Source organism: Schistocerca gregaria, chromosome X, assembly GCF_023897955.1.
Source record: "Schistocerca gregaria isolate iqSchGreg1 chromosome X, iqSchGreg1.2, whole genome shotgun sequence".
Taxonomy (NCBI): Eukaryota; Metazoa; Arthropoda; class Insecta; order Orthoptera; family Acrididae; genus Schistocerca; species Schistocerca gregaria.
The window spans coordinates 411,496,966-411,519,089 of record NC_064931.1 but is presented as its reverse complement, the minus strand read 5'-3'; the positions used below and the strand labels follow the sequence as shown (position 1 = coordinate 411,519,089).

Sequence of the window (22,124 nt, the reverse complement as noted above, 5' to 3'; positions counted from 1 at the left end):
CTCTCTTTATTTAATATCGGTTACTATTACGGTAACTTCAGTTAAAGAATGTTTATCACCAGACGTGTTTCGCTTAGAGTTTTAAAACATCTTCTGTAGTCTTTCTGGAAAAATGATGTTATTTACAGGTTAAAAGCCGTATTTCTCTATAAGAGTGACGTAGAACATACTTACGGTATTTTTGTTTCTTATTTACATATTCTTAAGTCCACTACCTTATGCTTCAGTGTTATCGGAGGTTCAGTTCGAACGAAAACCTACACTTTTTGCATCTTTGTCTTGTTTGAACCCGCTTTCGCTTACGCTGTTTGTGTGTGTGTTTCACCTCAGGTTTGTAAACTAAAATGTAATTGTAAACGTCGTATTGCATTGTTGGCTGGTTTATCCCACTGGTTGAGATCAGCCACTTGTCGGAAAGGATGTTATTCCTCTGAGCTCATTGGCGCCGTTCGTTGCCGATATGGGAGAGTTTTGTCGCATTTCTACAGTGTAGGTGTCATGGATGCGTGTGTAGTGCATTGTATATTTTTTTGTACGATGATGAAGAGAGAAGATGGGGAAACCTGGTGTCAGTGCGTAGCCTACCCATCTCGAATAACGCCGACGGGGCCGCTGAGTGTGACGTCCCCATCAACTGTATCACACGCCCTCACTTCATGAGCGGCTGCGGAGAAGTTTCGTATTTAATCCAGGACACTGGCTCAAGGATTGGTAAAGGGGGGACTGTGCCACCATCTCTCCTTCCCTGGCACTGAAAACTTCATCCACTACCAGAATTTTAGAATCAACGCACAGGTATGCGTTAGCGACCTCGTCTAAGGAGTTTTTTTTTTTCTTAAGAAAAAACTTCGTACCTGTAGTAGCACTGTAGTTTTGTGTGTTCCGCAGTTTTGTGAGTATTACGGAATCTGTATTGTTTTGATTTCCAGTGTTTCTTCTCGTTTGTGTTATTTATTTATTTATTTATCTATTTATTTCATTGTTTACTATTTCTCATGTTACACCATTGTTTACATTAACTTTTTCGTTTCTGTTTATCTGAAGGAGAATACTTTAAGCGAGTTCCTCCTCTAACCTTGATAATGGACTCAGTTTGGAGAGACAAGTTTCTTCAGGTATGCCTTAATCAGCTTCAGCCTCTCACTGATAATTAGATCCTATAAGAGGATTGAGGAGATACTAACTACTGCATTTAACCCGCTGATTCATACAGTCCAGGCATATTCTACTGCATTATATTAATGGCCTGTCGGGGTGCTATAGGATGCCTAAGAGTGCGTCCAATGAGGAATGTAAGAATTCAGACCTCTGAACACAGCTATTATCATTTTGGGTGACAATGGTGTTCACAGCATATTCATCATCAGGATTTAGATAAAAGGGTGACAACTGGTCACCGAGAATGTAGAAATAAACATCTTGGATCATATTCATGGTAACCTGAATGAACATGCTCTAGTCACTTCAGGGAAAACCACCCAAAGCATCAGAGACCCACTTCCGACGTGAAGTACAGCATCTATATACTTCGCGTTAAATGCCTTATTGACCGTCGGTGTACTCGACACCTTGCGCCATTTTAAAAGAGACAAAATCGTGATTCTTCCGACTACAGTACTCGCCATCAGGTATACAGTGTCCTATTTTTGTGTTGTTTGGCCCACTGAAGACGTTTAGCTTTATGTGCCGGTGTAAGCAATGGCATTTTGCTGGGTATGCGATGCGATAATCCATTGGATGAAGTTCCTTACGCAATGTTCACTCGGCAACTGGTTGCGATGAGCCTAAATTCACTGACAGCAGAAATTCCTGTTGGATTTGAAACCGACTATCATTGACAGGACGTGAAAATTTTCTTTGGTCCATGTAGGTTAGAATTTTTTTTACGACGTCTGTTGTTGCGCCGTGTTACATGGCTGTAAGGGATACGCCACCCATTGTAGGCAAAAATCATTCACGGTGCTGTCACTGGAATGTCAAAACGCGATAACTTGTTTCCGTCCCAGTCTGTCACGCCTACACGTCGAGCCATCTTAGTACGCTGATTCCGTACAGCCGACTGTTACATACAAAGCGCTTCAATGCCATTCCTTATATTAGCGGTAGAGGATAACATGGTTGTCTGGTACCATCGACAGTGCCGCACAGCGACGAATGTGCTCTTGGGAGGAAGTCACTTACACCTTATCCAGTGAGCTCACATCAGCATAAATTGTCATGTCATACACTACGGGCACAACCACCACCAGTATTCCACTGACGTGGCCCGTCAGGTACATTACAGAGAAATTCTTTTCGCCTGCTGGTGGGTCACTGAGAGTTAGTAATCTGGGCATTACAAACCTTTAAAAGAATGTAATTTATCAAAGACATAATAATTGGATTCTTATGTTAAATGTACTAGGCTGCAAATTTTCTTCAAAATGCAGTGTCACAATTTTCCAAAACACAGGAAACAGGACAGGGTGAGGCATGCGGAGATTGCTGGAACTCCGTATATAGCCATATACGCGTCAGCTCAATATATACCAGCATGCTGGAAACGAAATGTATGAGCTGTTTAGTGAACGCAGTTCTCTTAAAACACTTTAACTGTAAAGTGATCACGTTTTTATAAATTTTTCAAGTTACTTCACTGAATATTTCAGCACGTGATAGTACACAAAGTCGTGAGCACTTGGCGATGTTGTTAGTATCTGTTACCATTTTATCTATCTTTCTCAAACAACACTGAATTCCAATTTAAATCAGATACGCGGTGTGCAAATATTACTACTGAGGAATTACGACAATGTATTGAATAACGTTACATCAGTATTAATTTCATTGGCAGGCTAATAATTATAGTTATTACGAGTAGTATGTTTTCAGGCTGGTTGGTATGCATGACACAAGAAAGGCACTAATGTTTATTTTCCCTGGGCAGTAGGTTAGGTATGGAACCATGGACATATGGAGGCAAAAGGAGAGTCTGAACTGACAGGCATAGTCCACTTCGTGGTGCTCTTACGACCATGCAGAAAACATCAGATAGTAAATTAGGTGATGTATTTGCGGAAACACTGTTAGACACAGAAGAAAGCAACTTACTGAGGTTGTTACATATTAAGGTTCCAGTGATCACATTACCTGTACCGATATCCTAACAACCTGTACCTTTTTAACGCAATTATGCACGTTCTTAAGAGCATTGGCAAGTTGTGGTAAGTGGAGTACAGTGGTATGATACACAAGTCAGTTTCTGCAGAAAGGCAGCACATATATGCTAAACGTGATGCCAAAGCCTACTGGCACACACAGCTTTCTGCCGGGTTAAGCTTGACTTAAATAACAATGTAGCTGCAACTTCACTGCTTCTGTTGACTTCGAGCTCACAATTAAGTATTTTTACGAAAATGTTATTCAATACTGACATGTTACATCACTATAATCGTCTTTTCATTCCATATCAAAAGTCAGAACGGTAACGTCATACCTGATTACATGTGCCACACGCGAATGAAACTGGATTAGTTACATCGTGATTTTTTATTTACCTATCGGTCCAGAAAAGGTTTCAAGCAACACCGGCTCATTCTCAGAAGGATCTTCTTAATTTATTATTATGGTTCACATTTTTGGGTATCAGGTGCTACTTGATGGCGCGTTTTCCTGCTAAGAAAGCGAAAATTAAAAATTTAATTAGATCTTGTCCGTCGACAAGGAAATTTGAGTCACTGCAAAAAACGAAACCAAATAATGAAACCTTGCATGGCTTCCTGCGTAAGATGAAATACGCTATGATACAGCTGCAGTCGTTTTGTAGCTGCAATGCACTTCATCGTTACAATGTATACTTTGTATTCTGTCTGATAGGTCTCACATAGGTACTGTTTTACTTTCGAGCAAAAAGAAATCATCTCAGGAAGATGCTATGGTATCACGATACAAGTGTATATAGTTATTAACTACGAACATTCCAAAATCATCACATGATGAAAACAGTACTACCAAAGTTTGGGCTACTGTTATAGGCAGTCTTTGCCGGGATAACTACTTGTGGTGTGTATATGCTAAATAGGGTCCATGTACCTCCAGCTTTCATTCCACACGGGCGTCTTGCTGTCGCAGGTGGATGGAAGGATCGGGATCGGGGGGGGGGGGGGGGGGGGGGAGGGGGGGTGCGAGTTATATCGCTTCCTTGCCTGGACCTACTTAATATTAATTATTATTGTTCTTCATCAAAGAGACGGGTATAAGCCTCTTCAGTGACGAAATGTTGCTCACTCATTTTCACGTGGCACCTGGAACCTGTCAATGTTTTTTTGTCTGTTTCACTTTATTTGCGAATACTACAGACCACCGGAAAGTTAGGCTGGCTGGGTCGGAAAAAGCATCAAGCTATTCTGCATTACATCTAATAACTGGAGTTGTAAGGAATATAACTTACGAAGCATGTAATACTGTAAGTGGATGTAGCTCTCCAGTAATTACTTAAAAGGATTTAACAGTTTCATTTCCAGGCACAGTTACCTTTATGTTTGTGCAACTATCCGGTTTCAGTCAACCACAGCTCATCTTAAGAAAACATCAGTGACTGTCGGAAATGGACATTACGTCAATTTTTACTAAAAAAGAATTGGCAACTGTATATTCCAGAATTTTGGTTAGCAACATTTTTTCTTGACACTTTTTGATCCAAACGTTCTAATTTTCGTGGTTTCCCTGAATCAATAAGCCGAATTCCTACCACAGGATAGTATATCCTAGCTTGCATCCCATTTCTAATACCGACGTCGTCGACAACTATTGAAACCATAACTTTCCACTACTTTTTCTACCCCAAATGTTGATAGTTACAAAGATCTTGGCGTTTACGGGAGGTCTAAGCGTTGCAGTGTTCCGTTTGTAATAATCTTCATTTCCCTTGCTTCTCTTTCGCTTCTGCATGTAGTATCCATCTATTATAACAGTCTACTACCTTGAAGCTTTCCAGGCGTTTGGTTCTCTCAATTTCTGATACAGCTTTCTCGAATTACCGATGAAATAAATCCGATATGTGGTAGTCGATAATACACTGGGGCATTCCCTCGCAGACGGCCGCATACATCGCTGCAATGTGAACTCATTTTGGGCGGTCCTCTTCGCTGCCTTCCCGAAGTAACGACACAGAAGTCTACATCTCAATTTAAATAACAATAGTCTGCAGAGACAGAGATTGAAGACTTCTTTGATAGTTTACGGTAGCCATCTGGCGAAATCCTGTTCCAAAACGAAAGCTCGGACTTACCAGAATTTATCCCACGGCAATCGTCTTTCCCCGAGATGACTCGGCGCGATAAGACGAGAGGATGACTCCTCCGGTTCTCGCTGCGGCGCTATGGCAACACGCACAAAGGGAGCGTTATCTGCGCCCGCTGGGCTATCGTATCGCCACAGAGGGGCAGTCGACAGCCCGAGTATCAGCTTCGTTACAGGAACCAGCCGCGGCCGCAAGAAGAACTGCGCTCGTGAGTCGAGGCCGTCAGTGACGGAGTATTTCAGAACTAGCGGCCCGTCTGCGGAACATGAAAGATGAATGTGGCCGCTCCATTCCTCTTGATTTTCGGAGTAGCGGCGCGAGTGACGCGACCGCGAGATCCGTCAGCGATAGTGTACAGATTGTATCTGAAACAAGAGCTACCGGGGAGGCGGCCCGTGCGTGGGGACTGGGGAAGGCTAATCCCGGAAGGCCTCCGCACCGACGCACTGGGCGTCAAGATGCGCGACACAGATGGGGCCTTCAGCCTGCCAGCATCCGGGTTCCATTGCGGAGGTCGCCTCGCCGTTTTGCCCCTAATATACTTACCACGTGCGTTACATACTTGCATACCTTCTACCTCGCCCGCTTCCTCCCCCTCTACCACCGCCGCCTTCGTCGTCAACAGTTCTTGATTTTCTTCACTGTGCTTCATTCTTCCCTACAGTAGTGCCTTCTTCAAATATATATCTCTATGTTTTTCGGTTCTGTACTCCCTGCTCATGTTTCAGACCAATGCTACGCGCATGCCTTATCTGAGTTTCTGATAATGTCAGGTGTTCGGTTCAGTCCAGTATGGACTCTGCCACCATAACTCAGTGAACCGCAGGAACATTATGACTTAGTTGAAGGAAAATATCGTTATTTCAAAGAATCAACGTTTATTCGGAAGTAACACACATGTTCCCATTTTTTCATGCAAGGTATCTTGCTAACGATAAATAAAGTTCAACAGGTATATTACGTCTTCCTATATTTTCGAACGGCATTCGACGCTTTATCACCGAACTTTACCAAACAAAAAGGACTGACCACTTAACCAGTCGTGGCGTACCTGTTCAGGCCAATGCAGTACAAAGAAACTTCAAAAAGTAGGATACACATTATAACGGCAGGCAAAGTTACTTTTATTGAAGGTTCCACAACACTTCAAAATGACACAGATTCTTGACACTATTTTTAACATAGCCACCAAGTCTCTGTAAACAGCGTTCGGAACTTTCTACCAGTCGTTCAACTCCTCGACGACAGAAATCTGCTCTTTGGTCAGGGAACCATTCGATAAAGCTATGTGAACGTAGACATCATTGGAAAACTTTTTTTCACCCAGATATTCTTTCTCGATTGCCTGGCATTGTCCTGTACGGTCGCTGACGATATCCTTGCTCCTAAACAACATCATCCACGTTTGTACGGCCTTCGTCAAATTGTTGGCAGCATTTCACTACGGCTGTACGTGATGTTGCATTTGGTCACTATACCACAAGAGTTTCACGGTTTATATGTGTGGAGTTTAGACGTTTTGCCCACCATAATCGTATTGTCCCACGTACTTCAGTTTTGGATTATGCTTCCTGTTGCCGTGCCATTTCACTATCACATCACAATGTGATGCATCTGTTACCCGAACTGCAGCGCATTGCGGATTGAAGCTAAGCGGCTGGAGACAATAGCGTGGACTGAGAAAGCCGTGGATAAGGGGGGGGGGGGGGGGGAGGACACGACACCTCGTTAGTAGTACGGGGCCAATGACTCAATGAGTTCCTCGACGTTCAGTTATTTTATGTCGAACATGTAAGCCGATGCGTTTGTAGCTTTTTCCTTCATGCATTTCTCCATTACAGTCTCTTCCTTGCTAGCTAAACTGCTGCATACTGCATTCTCAACGTTCATCGTGCCTCATAATCTCACACCTAGTTTTGTGCCTCTGATTCATTTTCTACACTAGCCTTCCCACTAAACTTTTCTGGAGCGACTCATGTCTTGATATAAGCCCAAACATTCTATATGGGGCATTCAAATGAAACCTGGTCACTAGTGTAAAGTAAAGGTAACGATTTTATTAACTCAGAAATATAGTTATACACACTACACATACTCAAAAATAGTCGCCAGAACTGGTGGCACATTTATCCCATTGCGACACTAGCCGGTCGGTTCCGTCCTTGAAGAAGCTAGTAGGCTGCTGTAGGATCCAGGTCTGGACCCAGTCACACACTTCGTCGTCCGTTTCGAATCGATGCATCTCGTCCACGGTGATTCTGCGGTTGCCCAAGACTAAAGAATTCACTTCCGCAACCATTTCCGATGTGATGACACGATGAGCTTATCCGGGACGAGCATCGTCTTACAGTAACTCGCGCCCCTCAACGAATCGTATGCGCCATTTCACGACACTTGAACGACTGAGACTACACATCCTTCATCCATCGATACATTTAACGGCCTTCACCTCCCTCCGCTGCCAGAAATCGAATCACTCCTCGTTGTACCTACTTACGTGCCAGAATGTTCAATAGTGGACGATAGCTTGTGTGACCACCTTCTCTTCGGCGTGAAACCACACTGGCGCTTTGCAACATCAAACGGTGCGCACGCGTCTGCTTCTCTATCAATAGACGGCGCCACCATACCCGCAGTTATGTCGCGCCACCTTACGTGTAAGGCATAGGTAAGACATACTGACCAGGTTTCCTTTGAATGAGCCTCATATATCTTCAATTAATTATCTGTTTTACGCGTCATTGTTTTCTCTTTAGCTCGTTGTTGGACTCGTCATTCGTTTTTCAACAAGTCCACCGAATCTTTCACATTATCCTGTAATACCACATTGCAGCGAATTATAACAATTCATTTTCATTATTCCTGACTTCTCAGTGTCACTGTTTCGCCCTCATTCGGAGTTGTGCTTCAAACATAGCTTTCCACAAATCCTTTTCTGGTCTCAAGTCCTACGTTTCTTTTGATAGAAAGCACTTATGCATTGTGCAATTATTGCTACTGTGTCTTGCCTACGTCTTCCTGCTTTATTTCCTTTACTTCCAAAATAGCAGAATTCGCCCACATCTTCAAGAGTTTGCATCTGAAAAAAGAGTAGCTACACACCGATCCAACATTTCTGACTTAGACAGCTCAATGTTTTGACGACGAAATTCCAGCGTGGGCATATGTTCCCCATCTGTAATGGTTTTCTAACAGCCGGATGTAACAAGAATGGAATGCTCGGAACTTTTATTCAGGTGTATGCTGGCGGTATTAGAGGTTTTGTTTTGTGGGTGATAATATTCTCGCGGAGATTTATTTATGTAACTGTGTCAGAAGCATCAAACACTGTATATAACAAAAAACAATGGATCAAATTTGTAAACATAAAATTCGTTAAACTAAAAACTTTGTGTAAGTATATATATGTGTGCAACTTATAACATTGTGGGACTAAGACCAAGAGCTAGCCACGTCTTCCTCATTTGGGGTACTCCTCGTGAGCTGCTGAACAGTGCAGGCTCATGGGCATAGTTCTCACTGCGTAAGTTGGATATAGTCCGCTATTGTCCACAATGGCCGAGCGGTTCTAGGCGCTACAATCCGAACCGCGCGTCTTGCGCGTCCTGCCTCAGGTATGGATGTGTGTGATGTCCTTAGGTTGGTTAGGTTTAAGTAGTTCTAAGTTCTAGGGGACTGATGACCTTAGAAGTCCCATAGTGCTCAGAGTCATTTTTGTCAACAATGCAACAGTACCGGTTCGTCAGATAATTGCCATCCATCCATATTTCTTTTCGTTCTTGCAACTCCGAAAAGTAGTCTGCTTTATGATCATATAAAGTTGATCGTCGGTAAAGCAGATGCCAGACTGAGATTCATTGGAAGAATCCAAAGGAAATGCAATCCGAAAACAAAGGCAGTAGGTTACAGTACGCTTGTTCGCCCACTGCTTGAATACTGCTCAGCAGTGTGGGATCCGTACCAGATAGGTTTGATAGAAGAGATACAGAAGATCCAACGGAGAGCAGCGCGCTTCGTTACAGGATCATTTAGTAATCGTGAAAGCGTTACGGAGATGATAGATAGGCTCTAGTGGAAGACTCTGCAGGAGAGACGCTCAGTTGTTCGGTACGGGCTTTTGTTAAAGTTTCGAGAACATACCTTCACTGAAGAGTCAAGCAGTATATTGCTCCCTCCTACGTATATCTCGCGAAGAGACCATGAGAATAAAATCAGAGAGATTAGAGCCCACACAGAAGCATACCGACAATCCTTCTTTCCACGAACAATACGAGACTGGAATAGAAGGGAGAATCGATAGAGGTACTCAGGGTACCCTCCGCCACACACCGTCAGGTGGCTTGTGGAGTATGGATGTAGATGTAGATGTAGATCTCCATATCTACCAGTCCTCCGAATGTACAGGGGCAAGTTCTACCCTTGGTATAGACCAGTCTCGGAGATGGTCATTTCTTTTTTTCTTGCTACATTTCTACTCCAGTTTACTGCGATTTATAAGTGATATTTTCTGTCACGTACAGGAAGTTCATCCTCGATTTAAGTCGGAGATGAGCTTGTTGGAAGAGTTGATAAGAGATAGAATCATCACTCGAATTTTTAGCTCAGCATGCTCTCCAGCCTTGAATCCTAACTCTGCTGGAATCTGCTAGTAAATCGTACAGCAGACAGATCAATAAGATGCTCAGTTCACGAAACGGAACCAAAGAAATGAGTGGTTTATCTCGCCTTTAACAATGGTGTCATTAGAGACGAACGACAAACGCTGATTTGACTGGAATGGGGATTGAATCATTTCGATATTCGCCTTATCAGCTTTAGGCATATCCCGGATATGCTAAATTTGGATGACCACGTGGGGGTTCTAACTATGCCCCTCCCTAATGCCAGTTTACTACCTCAACCGCTGCCCCCCCTCAATCAAACACAGAACTGGAGATTGCTGTTGTTCAGTAGAGGCATCATGTTCCTCAGTAACTCTTAAATTTCATTTAACTTTCCTGCTGCAGTATGAAGAGGGAAGGGATGAAAATTAGGATTTGACATCCTGTCGTCGACGAGGTCATTAGATGTCGCGATGGGGATGGTTCAAAATGGTTCAAATGGCTCTGAGCACTATGGGACTAGACTTCTGAGGTCATCAGTCCCCTAGAACTTAGAACTACTTAAACCTAACTAACCAAAGGACATCACACACATCCATGCCCGAGGCAGGATTCGAACCTGCGACCGTAGCCGTCGCGCGGTTCCAGACTGTAGCGCCTGGAACCGCTCGGCCACACCGACCGGCGCGATGGGGGTGCATGAGGAAGGAAATAGGACGTGCCTTTTCAAAGGAATGATCCCAACGCGATTTAAGGAAATCAAGGAAAATGTAAACCTGGGTGACCGGATGGGGATTTAGACCGCCCTCGTCCCGAATAGCAGTCCAGTGTGCGGCTGTTGTGCCGCTCTCTAGGTGCCAGTGTAAAGCGTTGCTCGCCAATCGCGGTAGCCATTCGCTGTATTTCGGGTCTTATGGGTGCTTCTCCTGTTCCTACTCTGCTGCAAAACGTGTCCTCTCGTGTCTTTAGTAACACACACAAGAATAAAAAAGTGACCACCTAAACACATACTCTTATATACTCTGCTCAAAAGAATTAGGGGAACATGACTCTGTGTGTCTGCTACACTAGATGCAGCAATAATTGACGACTGGGTGTGTTACCAGACTGTGCCTTTCTATGGCTCCATAAACTTTCCTGGCAACTTAATCGCCTGAAGATGGCGGTCAGGTAGCTCGCCGAAATTTTTGTGTCAAGATGACTTTACGTTCCGGCTGGAGACACGATATGAATATCATATACCTTTCTATTTCACAAATTAAGTTCACCACAAAATATCATTAACCGTCAATCGTCTATACAAAAATAACTGAAATGTGCGACAGTTGTAGAAAGCAAAATGGAAAGAACCATTCACTCCGTCATACTGGGTGCTTTTCAATTGACTTTGAGAGCTTAAGTAACGTTTATGCCCCCCGTGAGATTTTATCACTGCCAGATATCTTAGTGGCATGCTCCGTACAAGTCTACGTCCCTTTGGTATCCGCTGCCATTCTTCGACGAGAGCCCATGAGAATTCTTGGAGTTTCTGTAGGGGAATAGGACGACCATGAACACATCTGTTAAGCATGTCCCACATATGCACGATGGGGCTTAGGTCGGCACTCACCGCCGGCTATTCCATCACTGCAGTGTCCAGACTCGGCAAGACGCCTCTGCCGACGCCTGCCACATAGGCACTGGCATTAGAAGAACTGCACGGCATCATCGTAGGTAGCAGCCACCACATGCTCCAACAGGATCTGTTGAATGTATTGCCTCGCGATAAGGCGACCATGGATAACTAAAATATTCGTATGGCTGTCAATTCAAGCCACATCTCAGAACCTCGGAGGCAGGTACCGCTCACCACGGGTCTCCGCACACTAACACAGCCGTCATGTTGTGGCAGAGGATATCTGGACTCGTCTGTGGATAACATGTTTCGCAGTGACGTAGCTGTCAGTTGATATGGGAACGACAGAAATGTAGGCTAAATGCAAGATGTCGTATCCAGCGGGATACTCGAACGGGACGCCTGGGTCGTAAGGTCCTTTCTCGTAACCTGTTCATTATCGGACACAGCGGCTCTAGTAACTCTTCTGAGTTCGTCTTGCAGTGGTCTGGCGGTATTCGTAAGAGGCCGCAACGTGGAGATGGCCAGATATCGGTCTCCACATGGGGTTGTAGTGAGTCGGCGACCTCGTCGAACTCAACCTCGCCTTGTGCACTGAACCATCTCCCAGTCGCGTGGCCACAACTCGTGGATGACGCATGGAGAGCCATTGGCATTTGCAGAAATACTACCGAAAGTCCATCCTTGACAACTGCAATCTGTGTTCCTTACTAGAAAACACTGGGACGTCGGTACTCACTTCCTTTTGAGGGGCCACCTGACACTGTAATGCATAACACAGCCAATAGCTGGCGAATGATTTTAATTCTTACCTACACTGAAAGCGAAGATCTCAAGCCGTGCAACGAGACCATGGGTCCGCCTACATCAAAAAAAGATTTAACATACCGGAAGTTGACACACGTGTTCCAAAAAAGTTGCTCCTTGAACAATGTGTGATACTTCGTATGATACTCTGACCCTATAGGTCACTGCAATTATACAAAAGACAAACACGGTACAAAGAGTAGACGTCGAGCGATCTCTGCCTCGACGTTGTAGAGAACTGAATTGCGGGATTCCCGCTTTGTCTTGGACGTTCACTAATTGAGTAGTGTCTCCTCTCTAAAGCTAAAAGAATATTAAGAGTTCAATGTCAGTGTGGTCAAGCTCTTTCTCGTAAGAGTAACACTTTCAACAATATTACAAATATCTAGTGCGCTACAATAGCAGATATTGTACTAAAGTTCAGTACTTCGAAATTCTTAGTCTCAAAGCCTAGCTGATGTTACAACACACAGAATTTTTTTCATAAGCCAAGTTTTTCCAATATTTCTAGAATTCCACAGCCGCAAAACTATTTTTATACATACACCCCACAAGTAATTGACTGCAAGAATAAAGGCATGACCACAACCAGACATATTTCGGATATCACCAGCACTCGGGAGGAGGGAAGGCGAAACGGCAAAATGGCAGCAATGAAGTACTGAGTGTAGGTTACGCAAATATTTTACGAGAGCTGTAAGAGTGAAGGTGAAGGCCAGGGTACTGGAAAGGCTCGGGGAAGGTGAAGGTGACCACTGCGCCTCTCACCTCCGACTGTATCGCCACTTGGGAAATACATTTGTTCTCCAATATCCTCACCTTCACTTTCGTACATAAAACAGTGAGCCATCTGAATCTTTCATAACCATCTTAGTTTTGTGAAACAAGGAGAAATCGAACAAAATTTTTCGTACTGTTTCAACAGTACTTTGTGACTTCGACAAGCCCAGAAGCGTCCCAAGTGGCGTATCAGATGATAAATGAAACTCGGGGTTATCCTACTGAATGACTGATCGCCTTAAGTGTGGATGAATGAAAGACAATGGGCACAAATATGAGAAAAATATGCCCAAGTATTCGGCTGCAACTTTTATGATATCTTTGTGCGCTTGGTTACATCAATTGAATAACTACAGGAAAGCTTATAAGTGCCAGGAAGTGGAAATCATAAAATTCATTAGTGAACAGTGCATTTCTTTGGTTTATTGGAAACTTCTGAGGATATGCACTGACTCTGTCAAAAGTCTCATAAGACTATAGGCAACCTTTCTTGACTACTTCTTGAACAAGTGGAATTCTCTCTTAGTCGGTCTGAAGGAATAGAGTGAAGATGTTAAAGAGAGGTATAGGTACGATTGTAATAACGCAGTGTAGTTAGTACTGGAAGAAAGTTTTGCAAGAGACGTTAGAAGAGAGAGAACGATCTTCTCGGAAGATGATGTCTATTAAACATCGATAACTGGTATGCCGGTTTTTGTGTGCAACAAACCTCCTACTTGTGTCACGTGTTCTCCTTAAAAATCACCTGGACTAGGTAAGGAAGGTTAGAATCTGTTGTTAGGCATGAAGACAGATATTTTCCTATCGATGTAATGATTTTCCTACAGATGCAATGAAATACGAATGAGAGAAAGTGTATGCACTTAACGACTGACATACAAAAAAGCCACGTTTCTGAGCGTCACGAATGACGAATTTCAATTAAAACTGACAATTGTGTTGCAAAATTTGTGAACTGCTCAAAATACAAATTTTTTGGATTAGTCGCCATACCCTACCATAATGTACCTTTACTTTATTAGTGATACTTTTCGCTCCTTCATCGTCCATTCACCAATCGAGACTCGAAAGCGAATTTTATTTTCAATCATTAAAGTTATGCATTGCCTTGTACCCTTTTATTTTATAATTTCATTTCCATGTGAACATGTTTCTACGCGAGGTTCTTAAATTAGTGCAACATTGAGGCATAAATTTGTAAATATTTATCGGAATATGGCTCATTGAGTAATGCACAACTGAAATAAATGCAGTAAAGACACCGCTTCCCCGTTACCAAGCAATTGAAATCTATGGCAAGTGGGCGTATCAGGCCAACTACACAATATAAATTTGCTCCGATATCTACGATTACAGTCAGTGTGAGTCCTCCCACAAACAAACTCTTTTACAGAAACAGAGGTGACTGCGCTACACACAGCTCGCCCACCTGATTTGTGTTTCGTATCAACTCAAGCAAGTCTAGATGGCATTCAATAGGGAATCAACGAGATGTGGAAGTTTATCTACGGTCTGAGTAACACTGAACCTGAGCCAGTACTGCACCCTTATATTTTTGTAAAGTCTAAAAAATTATTTACAGGCTGAATCGGCTACAAAAGGGAAGAGGTCTCGTTAATTGCAGGAAGATGGAAAGTAAACTGATTAACGGAACTTCTTATGGAGCTGGCTGTTATTTTAAAACTTAGTGATTTGTTAGACATTCGAATGTCATTCAGAGCTTCAAGGGTCCTTCACACTGAGCAGGACTGCGTCAAAGTCCACGGTCTGATACTCGCATCCCAATTTTTTTCTTTTTTTAAACAATAGGCAATTTTCCAGTAAATAGGAAAGGACGGGGGTACAGAACACTGCAAATTATTCTATAAGACAATAAATACTCCCGACAGGAGTTAATGAACATCAAAAGTTTCGAGAAAATGTGTCAGAACTCAAAATAATTTGGAAAACTTGTAGAACCTCATTGGATTTGACACCAAATATTGGCTAAAGCCTGAATTTGATAGTGATAACATTGCTAAGAAAACCCCAGTATTTATCAAAAACACATAACTATGTGGGCAGGATATTTGCTGTAGTAGATAATAAGGCTACAACCACCGAAACAGAAGCTGTTGTGCGTGTGATATCGTTTGCGGTATATTAACTATCACGCCTAGGGTAATAGTTGTATTTGGTGAATTATAACATCATACGTGGTGAACTCCTTACCGAACTGTTCTAAGTCTTCTCTTTGGCTTTTCTTTTAGATAATGTTGCTGGAAAAAATATCAACAAGTATTGAGAAATATTTCAATAAACTAGCCAACTGTTGTAAAGACTGACCATTGGAGATCGTAAAGATACGTAAAATTGTGCAATTTAGAAAGAGTAAAAAAGTAGCTGGTTTTGACTATGCGATTAATAGTTCTCAAGTTGAATCTGCCGTACCTTATAGAAACCTGAGCGCTACAATACGTGCATTACGTGGTGATATGAAGTGGAAAGATCACAGTGACTCGGTTACACGTAAGGAACAAGGCAAACTTCGACTCACTAGAAGGGTACTAGAAAGTTGCAGTTTGTCAGAGACCACGGATGCCTAAGAAAAGCATGCACGACAAGCGATTTAATATTGTTGAAGTGTGTGGGATCCGTATCGGATTGGACTAGAGCAGGCATCGAGCGAACACGAAGGAGGCCAGTGAAAGTGGTCACAGGTCAAAGAGATCGCGGGAGCGTGAAGTCAATGATACAGACTCTGACCGGTCAGACAGTCAGAGAAAGAGACCTAATGTCTCGAAACCTTATTTATAAAATTGCGTGAATCTGTTTTTGGAGTGAAATCTACATACACTTCAATTTAAGGCTATATTGGCTCTTAATCGAACGTGACTGGTTCAAAAATATGAAATAGTTTTTCAGAGACCGTTTACCAGTCACAAATTTTGTTGACTTAGTGGACAAAGTTCAAAACCATGGTACAATATGCGTTAGATGAGTATGTGCCAAGCAAGATCGTAAGAGATGGAAAAGAGCCACCGTGGTACAACAACCGAGTTAGAAAACTGCTGCGGAAGCAAAGGGAACTTCACAGCAAACATAAACATAGCCAAAGCCTTGCAGACAAACAAAAATTACGCGAAGCGAAATGTAGTGTGAGGAGGGCTATGCGAGAGGCTTTCAATGAATTCGAAAGTAACGTTCTATGTACTGACTTGGCAGAAAATCCTAAGAAATTTTGGTCCTATGTCAAAGCGGTAGGTGGATCAAAACAAAATGTCCAGACACTCTGTGACCAAAATGGTACTGAAACAGAGGATGACAGACTAAAGGCCGAATTACTAAATGTCTTCTTCCAAAGCTGTTTCACAGAGGAAGACTGCACTGTGCTTCCTTCTCTAGATTGTCGCACAGTTGACAAAATGGTAGATATCGAAGTAGACGACAGAGGGATAGAGAAACAATTAAAATCGCTCAAAAGAGGAAAGGCCGCTGGTCCTGATGGGATACCAGTTCGATTTTACACAGAGTACGCGAAGGAACTTGCCCCCCTTCTTGCAGCGGTGTACCGTAGGTCTCTAGAAGAGCGAAGCGTTCCAAAGGATTGGAAAAGGGCACAGGTCATCCCCGTTCTCAAGAAGGGACGTCGAACAGATGTGCAGAACTATAGACCTATATCTCTAACGTCGATCAGTTGTAGAATTTTGGAACACGTATTATGTTCGAGTATAATGTCTTTTCTGGAGACTAGAAATCTACTCTGTAGGAATCAGCATGGGTTTCGAAAAAGACGATCGTGTGAAACCCAGCTCGCGCTATTCGTCCACGAGACTCAGAGGGCCTTAGACACGGGTTCACAGGTAGATGCCGTGTTTCTTGACTTCCGCAAGGCGTTTGACACAGTTCCCCATAGTCGTTTAATGAACAAAGTAAGAGCATACGGACTATCAGATCAATTGTGTGATTGGATTGAGGAGTTCCTAGATAACAGAACGCAGCACGTCATTCTCAATGGAGAGAAGTCTTCCGAAGTAAGAGTGATTTCAGGTGTGCCGCAGGGGAGTGTCATAGGACCGTTGCTATTCACAATATACATAAATGACCTGGTGGATGACATCGGAAGTTCACTGAGGCTTTTTGCGGATGATGCTGTGGTGTATCGAGAGGTTGCAACAATGGAAAATTGTACTGAAATGCAGGAGGATCTGCAGCGAATTGACGCATGGTGCACGGAATGGCAATTGAATCTCAATGTAGCGAAGTGTAATGTGATGCGAATACATAGAAAGATAGGTCCCTTATCATTTAGCTACAAAATAGCAGGTCAGCAACTGGAAGCAGTTAATTCCATAAATTATCTGGGAGTACGCATTAGGAGTGATTTAAAATGGAATGATCATATAAAGTTGATCGTCGGTAAAGCAGATGCCAGACTGAGATTCATTGGAAGAATCCTAAGGAAATGCAATCCGACAACAAAGGAAGTAGGTTACAGTACGCTTGTTCGCCCAATGCTTGAATACTGCTCAGCAGTGTGGGATCCGCACCAGGTAGGGTTGATAGAAGAGATAGAGAAGATCCAACGGAGAGCAGCGCGCTTCGTTACAGGATCATTTAGTAATTGCGAAAGCGTTACGGAGATGATAGATAAACTCCAGTGGAAGACTCTGCAGGAGAGACGCTCAGTAGCTCGGTACGGGCTTTTGTTGAAGTTTCTAGAACATACCTTCACCGAAGAGTCAAGCAGTATATTGCTCCCTCCTACGTATATCTCGCGAAGAGACCATGAGGATAAAATCAGAGAGATTAGAGCCCACACAGAAGCATACCGACAATCCTTCTTTCCACGTACAATACGAGACTGGAATAGAAGGGAGAACCGATAGAGGTACTCAGGGTACCCTCCGCCACACACCGTCAGGTGGCTTGCGGAGTACGGATGTAGATGTAGATGTAGATGTAGATTATCAAATAAAGCAACATATTTCGAGGTACAAACATTATCTTCAGTCTACAACGGCAATACAAAAGCACTTAACGAAGTACAGATAGATATTAAAATTGTTCTCTACATTCTCAGCATGTGTTCCGGCCATCATGCGAAGAAAGCAGGGCCGACTTAAGGCCCAAGCGTTACAAGGTGCCGCTTTGAGCGCCAAGCTGACAGGGGCGTCTAAGTAATAGATTGCTATACAGTACGTATCGCAATTAATAGCGAAAACTCATACAGGTGAAAGAGAACGAGGCACAAGGGCCGGAGGGGGAAGGGGGTGGAAGGCAAATGAGAAGTCGCTTGTCTCGAAAAACGTTCTCGAACCGGCCGTGCAAGAAAGAGACTATCTTATGTAAGCTAACTGCATTTTCCCGGTGTCATACCAATGAACCGCTGAATGGCATTTGGTTTACCTATAACACCAACCTCAGAAATATAGTAAATATCACAACTAGTAATCATGTTGTTGTTGTTGTGGTCTTCAGTCCTGATACTGGTTTGATGCAGCTCTCCATGCTACTCTATCCTGTGCAAGCTTCTTCATCTCCCAGTACCTACTGCAACCTACATCCTTCTGAATCTGCTTAGTGTAGTCATCTCTTGGTCTCCCTCTACGATTTTTACCCTCCACGCTGCCCTCCAATACGAAATTGGTGATCACCTGATGCCTCAGAACATGTCCTACCAACCGATCCCTTCTTCTGGTCAAGTTGTGCCACAAACTTCTCTTCTCCCCAATCCGATTCAATACTTCCTCATTAGTGATGTGATCTACCCATCTAATCTTCAGCATTCTTCTGTAGCACCACATTTCGAAAGCTTCTATTCTCTTCTTGTCCAAACTATTTATCGTCCATGTTTCACTTCCATACATTGCTACACTCCCTACCAATACTTTCAGAAAAGACTTCCTGACACTTAAATCTATACTCGATGTTAACAAATTTCTCTTCTTCAGAAACACTTTCCTAGCCATTGCCAGTCTACATTTTATATCCTCTGTACTTCGACCATCATCAGTTATTTTGCTCCCCAAATAGCAAAACTCCTTTACCACTTTAAGTGTCTCATTTCGAAATCTAATTCCCTCAGCATTACCTGAGTTAATTCGACTACATTCCATTATCCTCGTTTTGCTTTTGTTGATGGTCATCTTATATCCTCCTTTCAAGACACTATCCATTCCGTTCAACTGCTCTTCCAATTCCTTTGCTGGCTCTGACAGAATCACAATGTCATTGGCGAACCTCAAAGTTTTTATTTCTTCTCCATGGATTTTAATACCTACTCCAAATTTTTCTTTTGTTTCCTTTACTGCTTGCTCAATATACAGATTGAATAACATCGGGGAGAGACTACAACCCTGTCTCACTCCCTTCCCAACCACTGCTTCCCTTTCGTGTCCCTCGACTCTTATAACTGCCATCTGGTTTCGGTACAAATTGTAAATAGCCTTTCGCTCCCTGTATTTGACCCCTGCCAGCTTCAGAATTTGAAAGAGAGTATTCCAGTCAACATTGTCAAAAGCTTCCTCTAAGTCTACAAATGCTAGAAACGTAGGTTTGCCCTTCCTTAATCCAGTTTTTAAAATAAGTCGTAGGGTCAGTATTGCTTCACGTGTTCCAACATTTCTACGGAATCCGAACTGATCTTCCCCGAGGTCGGCTTCTTCCAGTTTTTCCATTCGTCTGTAAAGAATTCTCGTTAGTAGTAATGATATGGGTACTAAATAAAAATAGTAGTACAGTGACTGCACACTTCTGCAGTATTTCGAAACCGGCTGAGATGTTTTGAAACAGTAGTGGTGTACTACATCTGGCGGGCTTACCTTGGAGAAGCCGATGTTGGGCGTCGGTACGTGGTGCAGGCCCACGTCATGCCTCTTGAACACTGTAAAACAAACGGACACTGCTGAGTACACAATAATGCACAGTTTTTTAAAGCACAAAACAAGAAAATGTAATTTCACCATAAAATTCTCCCATTCAACCGATATCTCATTACACGATACTTAAATTTTACTGTCATTCACTTTTCATGCAGACAAGGAGGATCTTGTTTGTTGACATAAGTTGAACTTGAAATTTGGTTTTTACAGGGCCCATATTTACCTGGAGTGTAACATTTACTTGCTGCTTGCTGATGTATAGTGTGAAACCATTTGTATCAATATCCTGAGACCTACATAGCACTTCTATATAACTTGCATGTACTTTGTGTAGGGGTTCAAATGGCTCTGAGCACTATGGGACTTCACATCTGAGGTCATCAGTCCCTTAGGACTTAGAATTACTTAAACCTAACTAACCTAAGGACATCACACACATCCATGCCCGAGGCAGGATTCGAACCTGCGACCGTAGCGATCGCGCGGTTTCAGACTGAAGGGCCTAGAACCGCTCGGCCACCAAGGCCGACTGTGTAGGGGCAACAGGCTATGTTTCTCACACACCACGTCAACTATCGCAACATATTACGTATTCTAAATTTTGCAGCATCCAGGAGATCGTTTATTCCCAGAAACGTGAAATTAATAGTCGCTTATAAATCTCCTCGAGCTATTCGACTGTCACAGTAGCGCATGTTAGTGATGGAAGAAAAGTTCAAAATAATTATTCACGGAAATTATCCAAAGTAAGACCATACAGTATAACAGGATAGTGATGCATTTATCCTTCTATTCAGTAGGAGGACAAATTGGTGACTGCCAGTGAGGCTTCAAATCAAGTCTGGAACAAATCTTGAATCCGAAAACGGTAATAGCGATTTACAAACGCAGAAGAATTTCGTTCTCACATTCACAGACTTTAAGAAACCCTATGATTCAGTCGATAGACCAATGCAGTTTCAATTTTTGGGTAGGAAATCCAGTAGACTGATTAAACAGACTTTAGCCAACACATCATGCTCAAGTTCAGAGGAATGTTTCAGACTGCTTCAAGGTCGAAACTGGAGTCAGAGAGGGAGTCGAACTCTCCCCCGTGCACTTTGTATCCTTTGTAAGGTGACCACAGAATGGCGACGAGAAACTAAAGGAATGGGTAAAATAGGACTGAGATGCAATTCGCTGATGATGTTGTGATATTTTTGGAGGAGGTGACTAATGAGACCACCTAACTGCGGAGACGAGCAGCTAAAGTAAGTTCGAAGAACTCTCTGGAGAAGACACGGCATGTGACTAAAAATACAGCTCCTAAACTGATGACATTAGAAGGAGAGAACGTATAGAAGGGAGAGAGTTTAAGGTGTCTAACAGCTCGGATAGAAACTGGTGTGACAGGAAAGCACGAATAAGCTAGATGATTCTATAATAAATCTAACTGTGAACATCTACAAAATGAATAAGTTTTCGTTCAGTGCAACATTAAGACATTACCAGTGATGCGCCCTGAGCCTTAGACACCAGCAGAAAGTCTGATGCTCCTAATAACAACATTCCTTAGTTGGCTACAACATGTAGAACGAAGGATTCTTAGGATGATACAGGAACGTCAAAAACAGGAGACCGTTAATATACAAGGAGTTACAAAAAGGTATGGCCAAACTTTCAGGAAACATTCCTCACATACAAACAAAGAAAATGTGTTATGTGGACATGTGTCCGGAAACGCAAAATGTAAAAAGGAAAAAAGTTTATCCCTTACATTTTCGCAGTTCATGCAGTAAAACTTCTGCATCAACCATGACGTTTCAATTTCCTACCTCTTTACTGCACTGTATTCCCAACAAATTTTGTAGACATTATTGACACATACAACTGAATGTAGCAGCAAAGTTATGTTACTGTGCGGCACATAGTTCAGGAAATATGACGTCATAAAGACTGATATGATTGAAAACTACCTCAGACCGAGCGAGATGTCGCAGTTGTTAGACACTGGACTCGCATTCGGGAGGACGATGGTTCAATCCCGCATCCGGCCATCCTGATTTAGGTTTTGCGTCATTTCCCTAAATCGCTCCAGGCAAATGCCGGGATGGTTCCTTTGAAAGGGCACGGCCGACTTCCTTCCCTAATCTGATGAGACCGATGACATCGCTGTCTGGTCTCCTTCCCCAAAACAA

General features: G+C 42.9%; 1 protein-coding gene across 1 annotated transcript in view; it reads right to left on the bottom strand.

Moving 5' to 3' along the window:
* LOC126298105 (neuronal PAS domain-containing protein 4) overlaps window positions 1-22,124 on the bottom strand; it is a gene marked incomplete at its 3' end in the record, with an annotated part of 1,124,810 nt that overhangs the window by 514,382 nt on the left and 588,304 nt on the right. Inside the window, exon 3 of the mRNA XM_049989427.1 lies at window positions 19,888-19,949. Within this exon, the coding sequence (XP_049845384.1) occupies window positions 19,888-19,949 (62 nt within the window). The remainder of the gene's footprint in view (window positions 1-19,887; window positions 19,950-22,124) is intronic.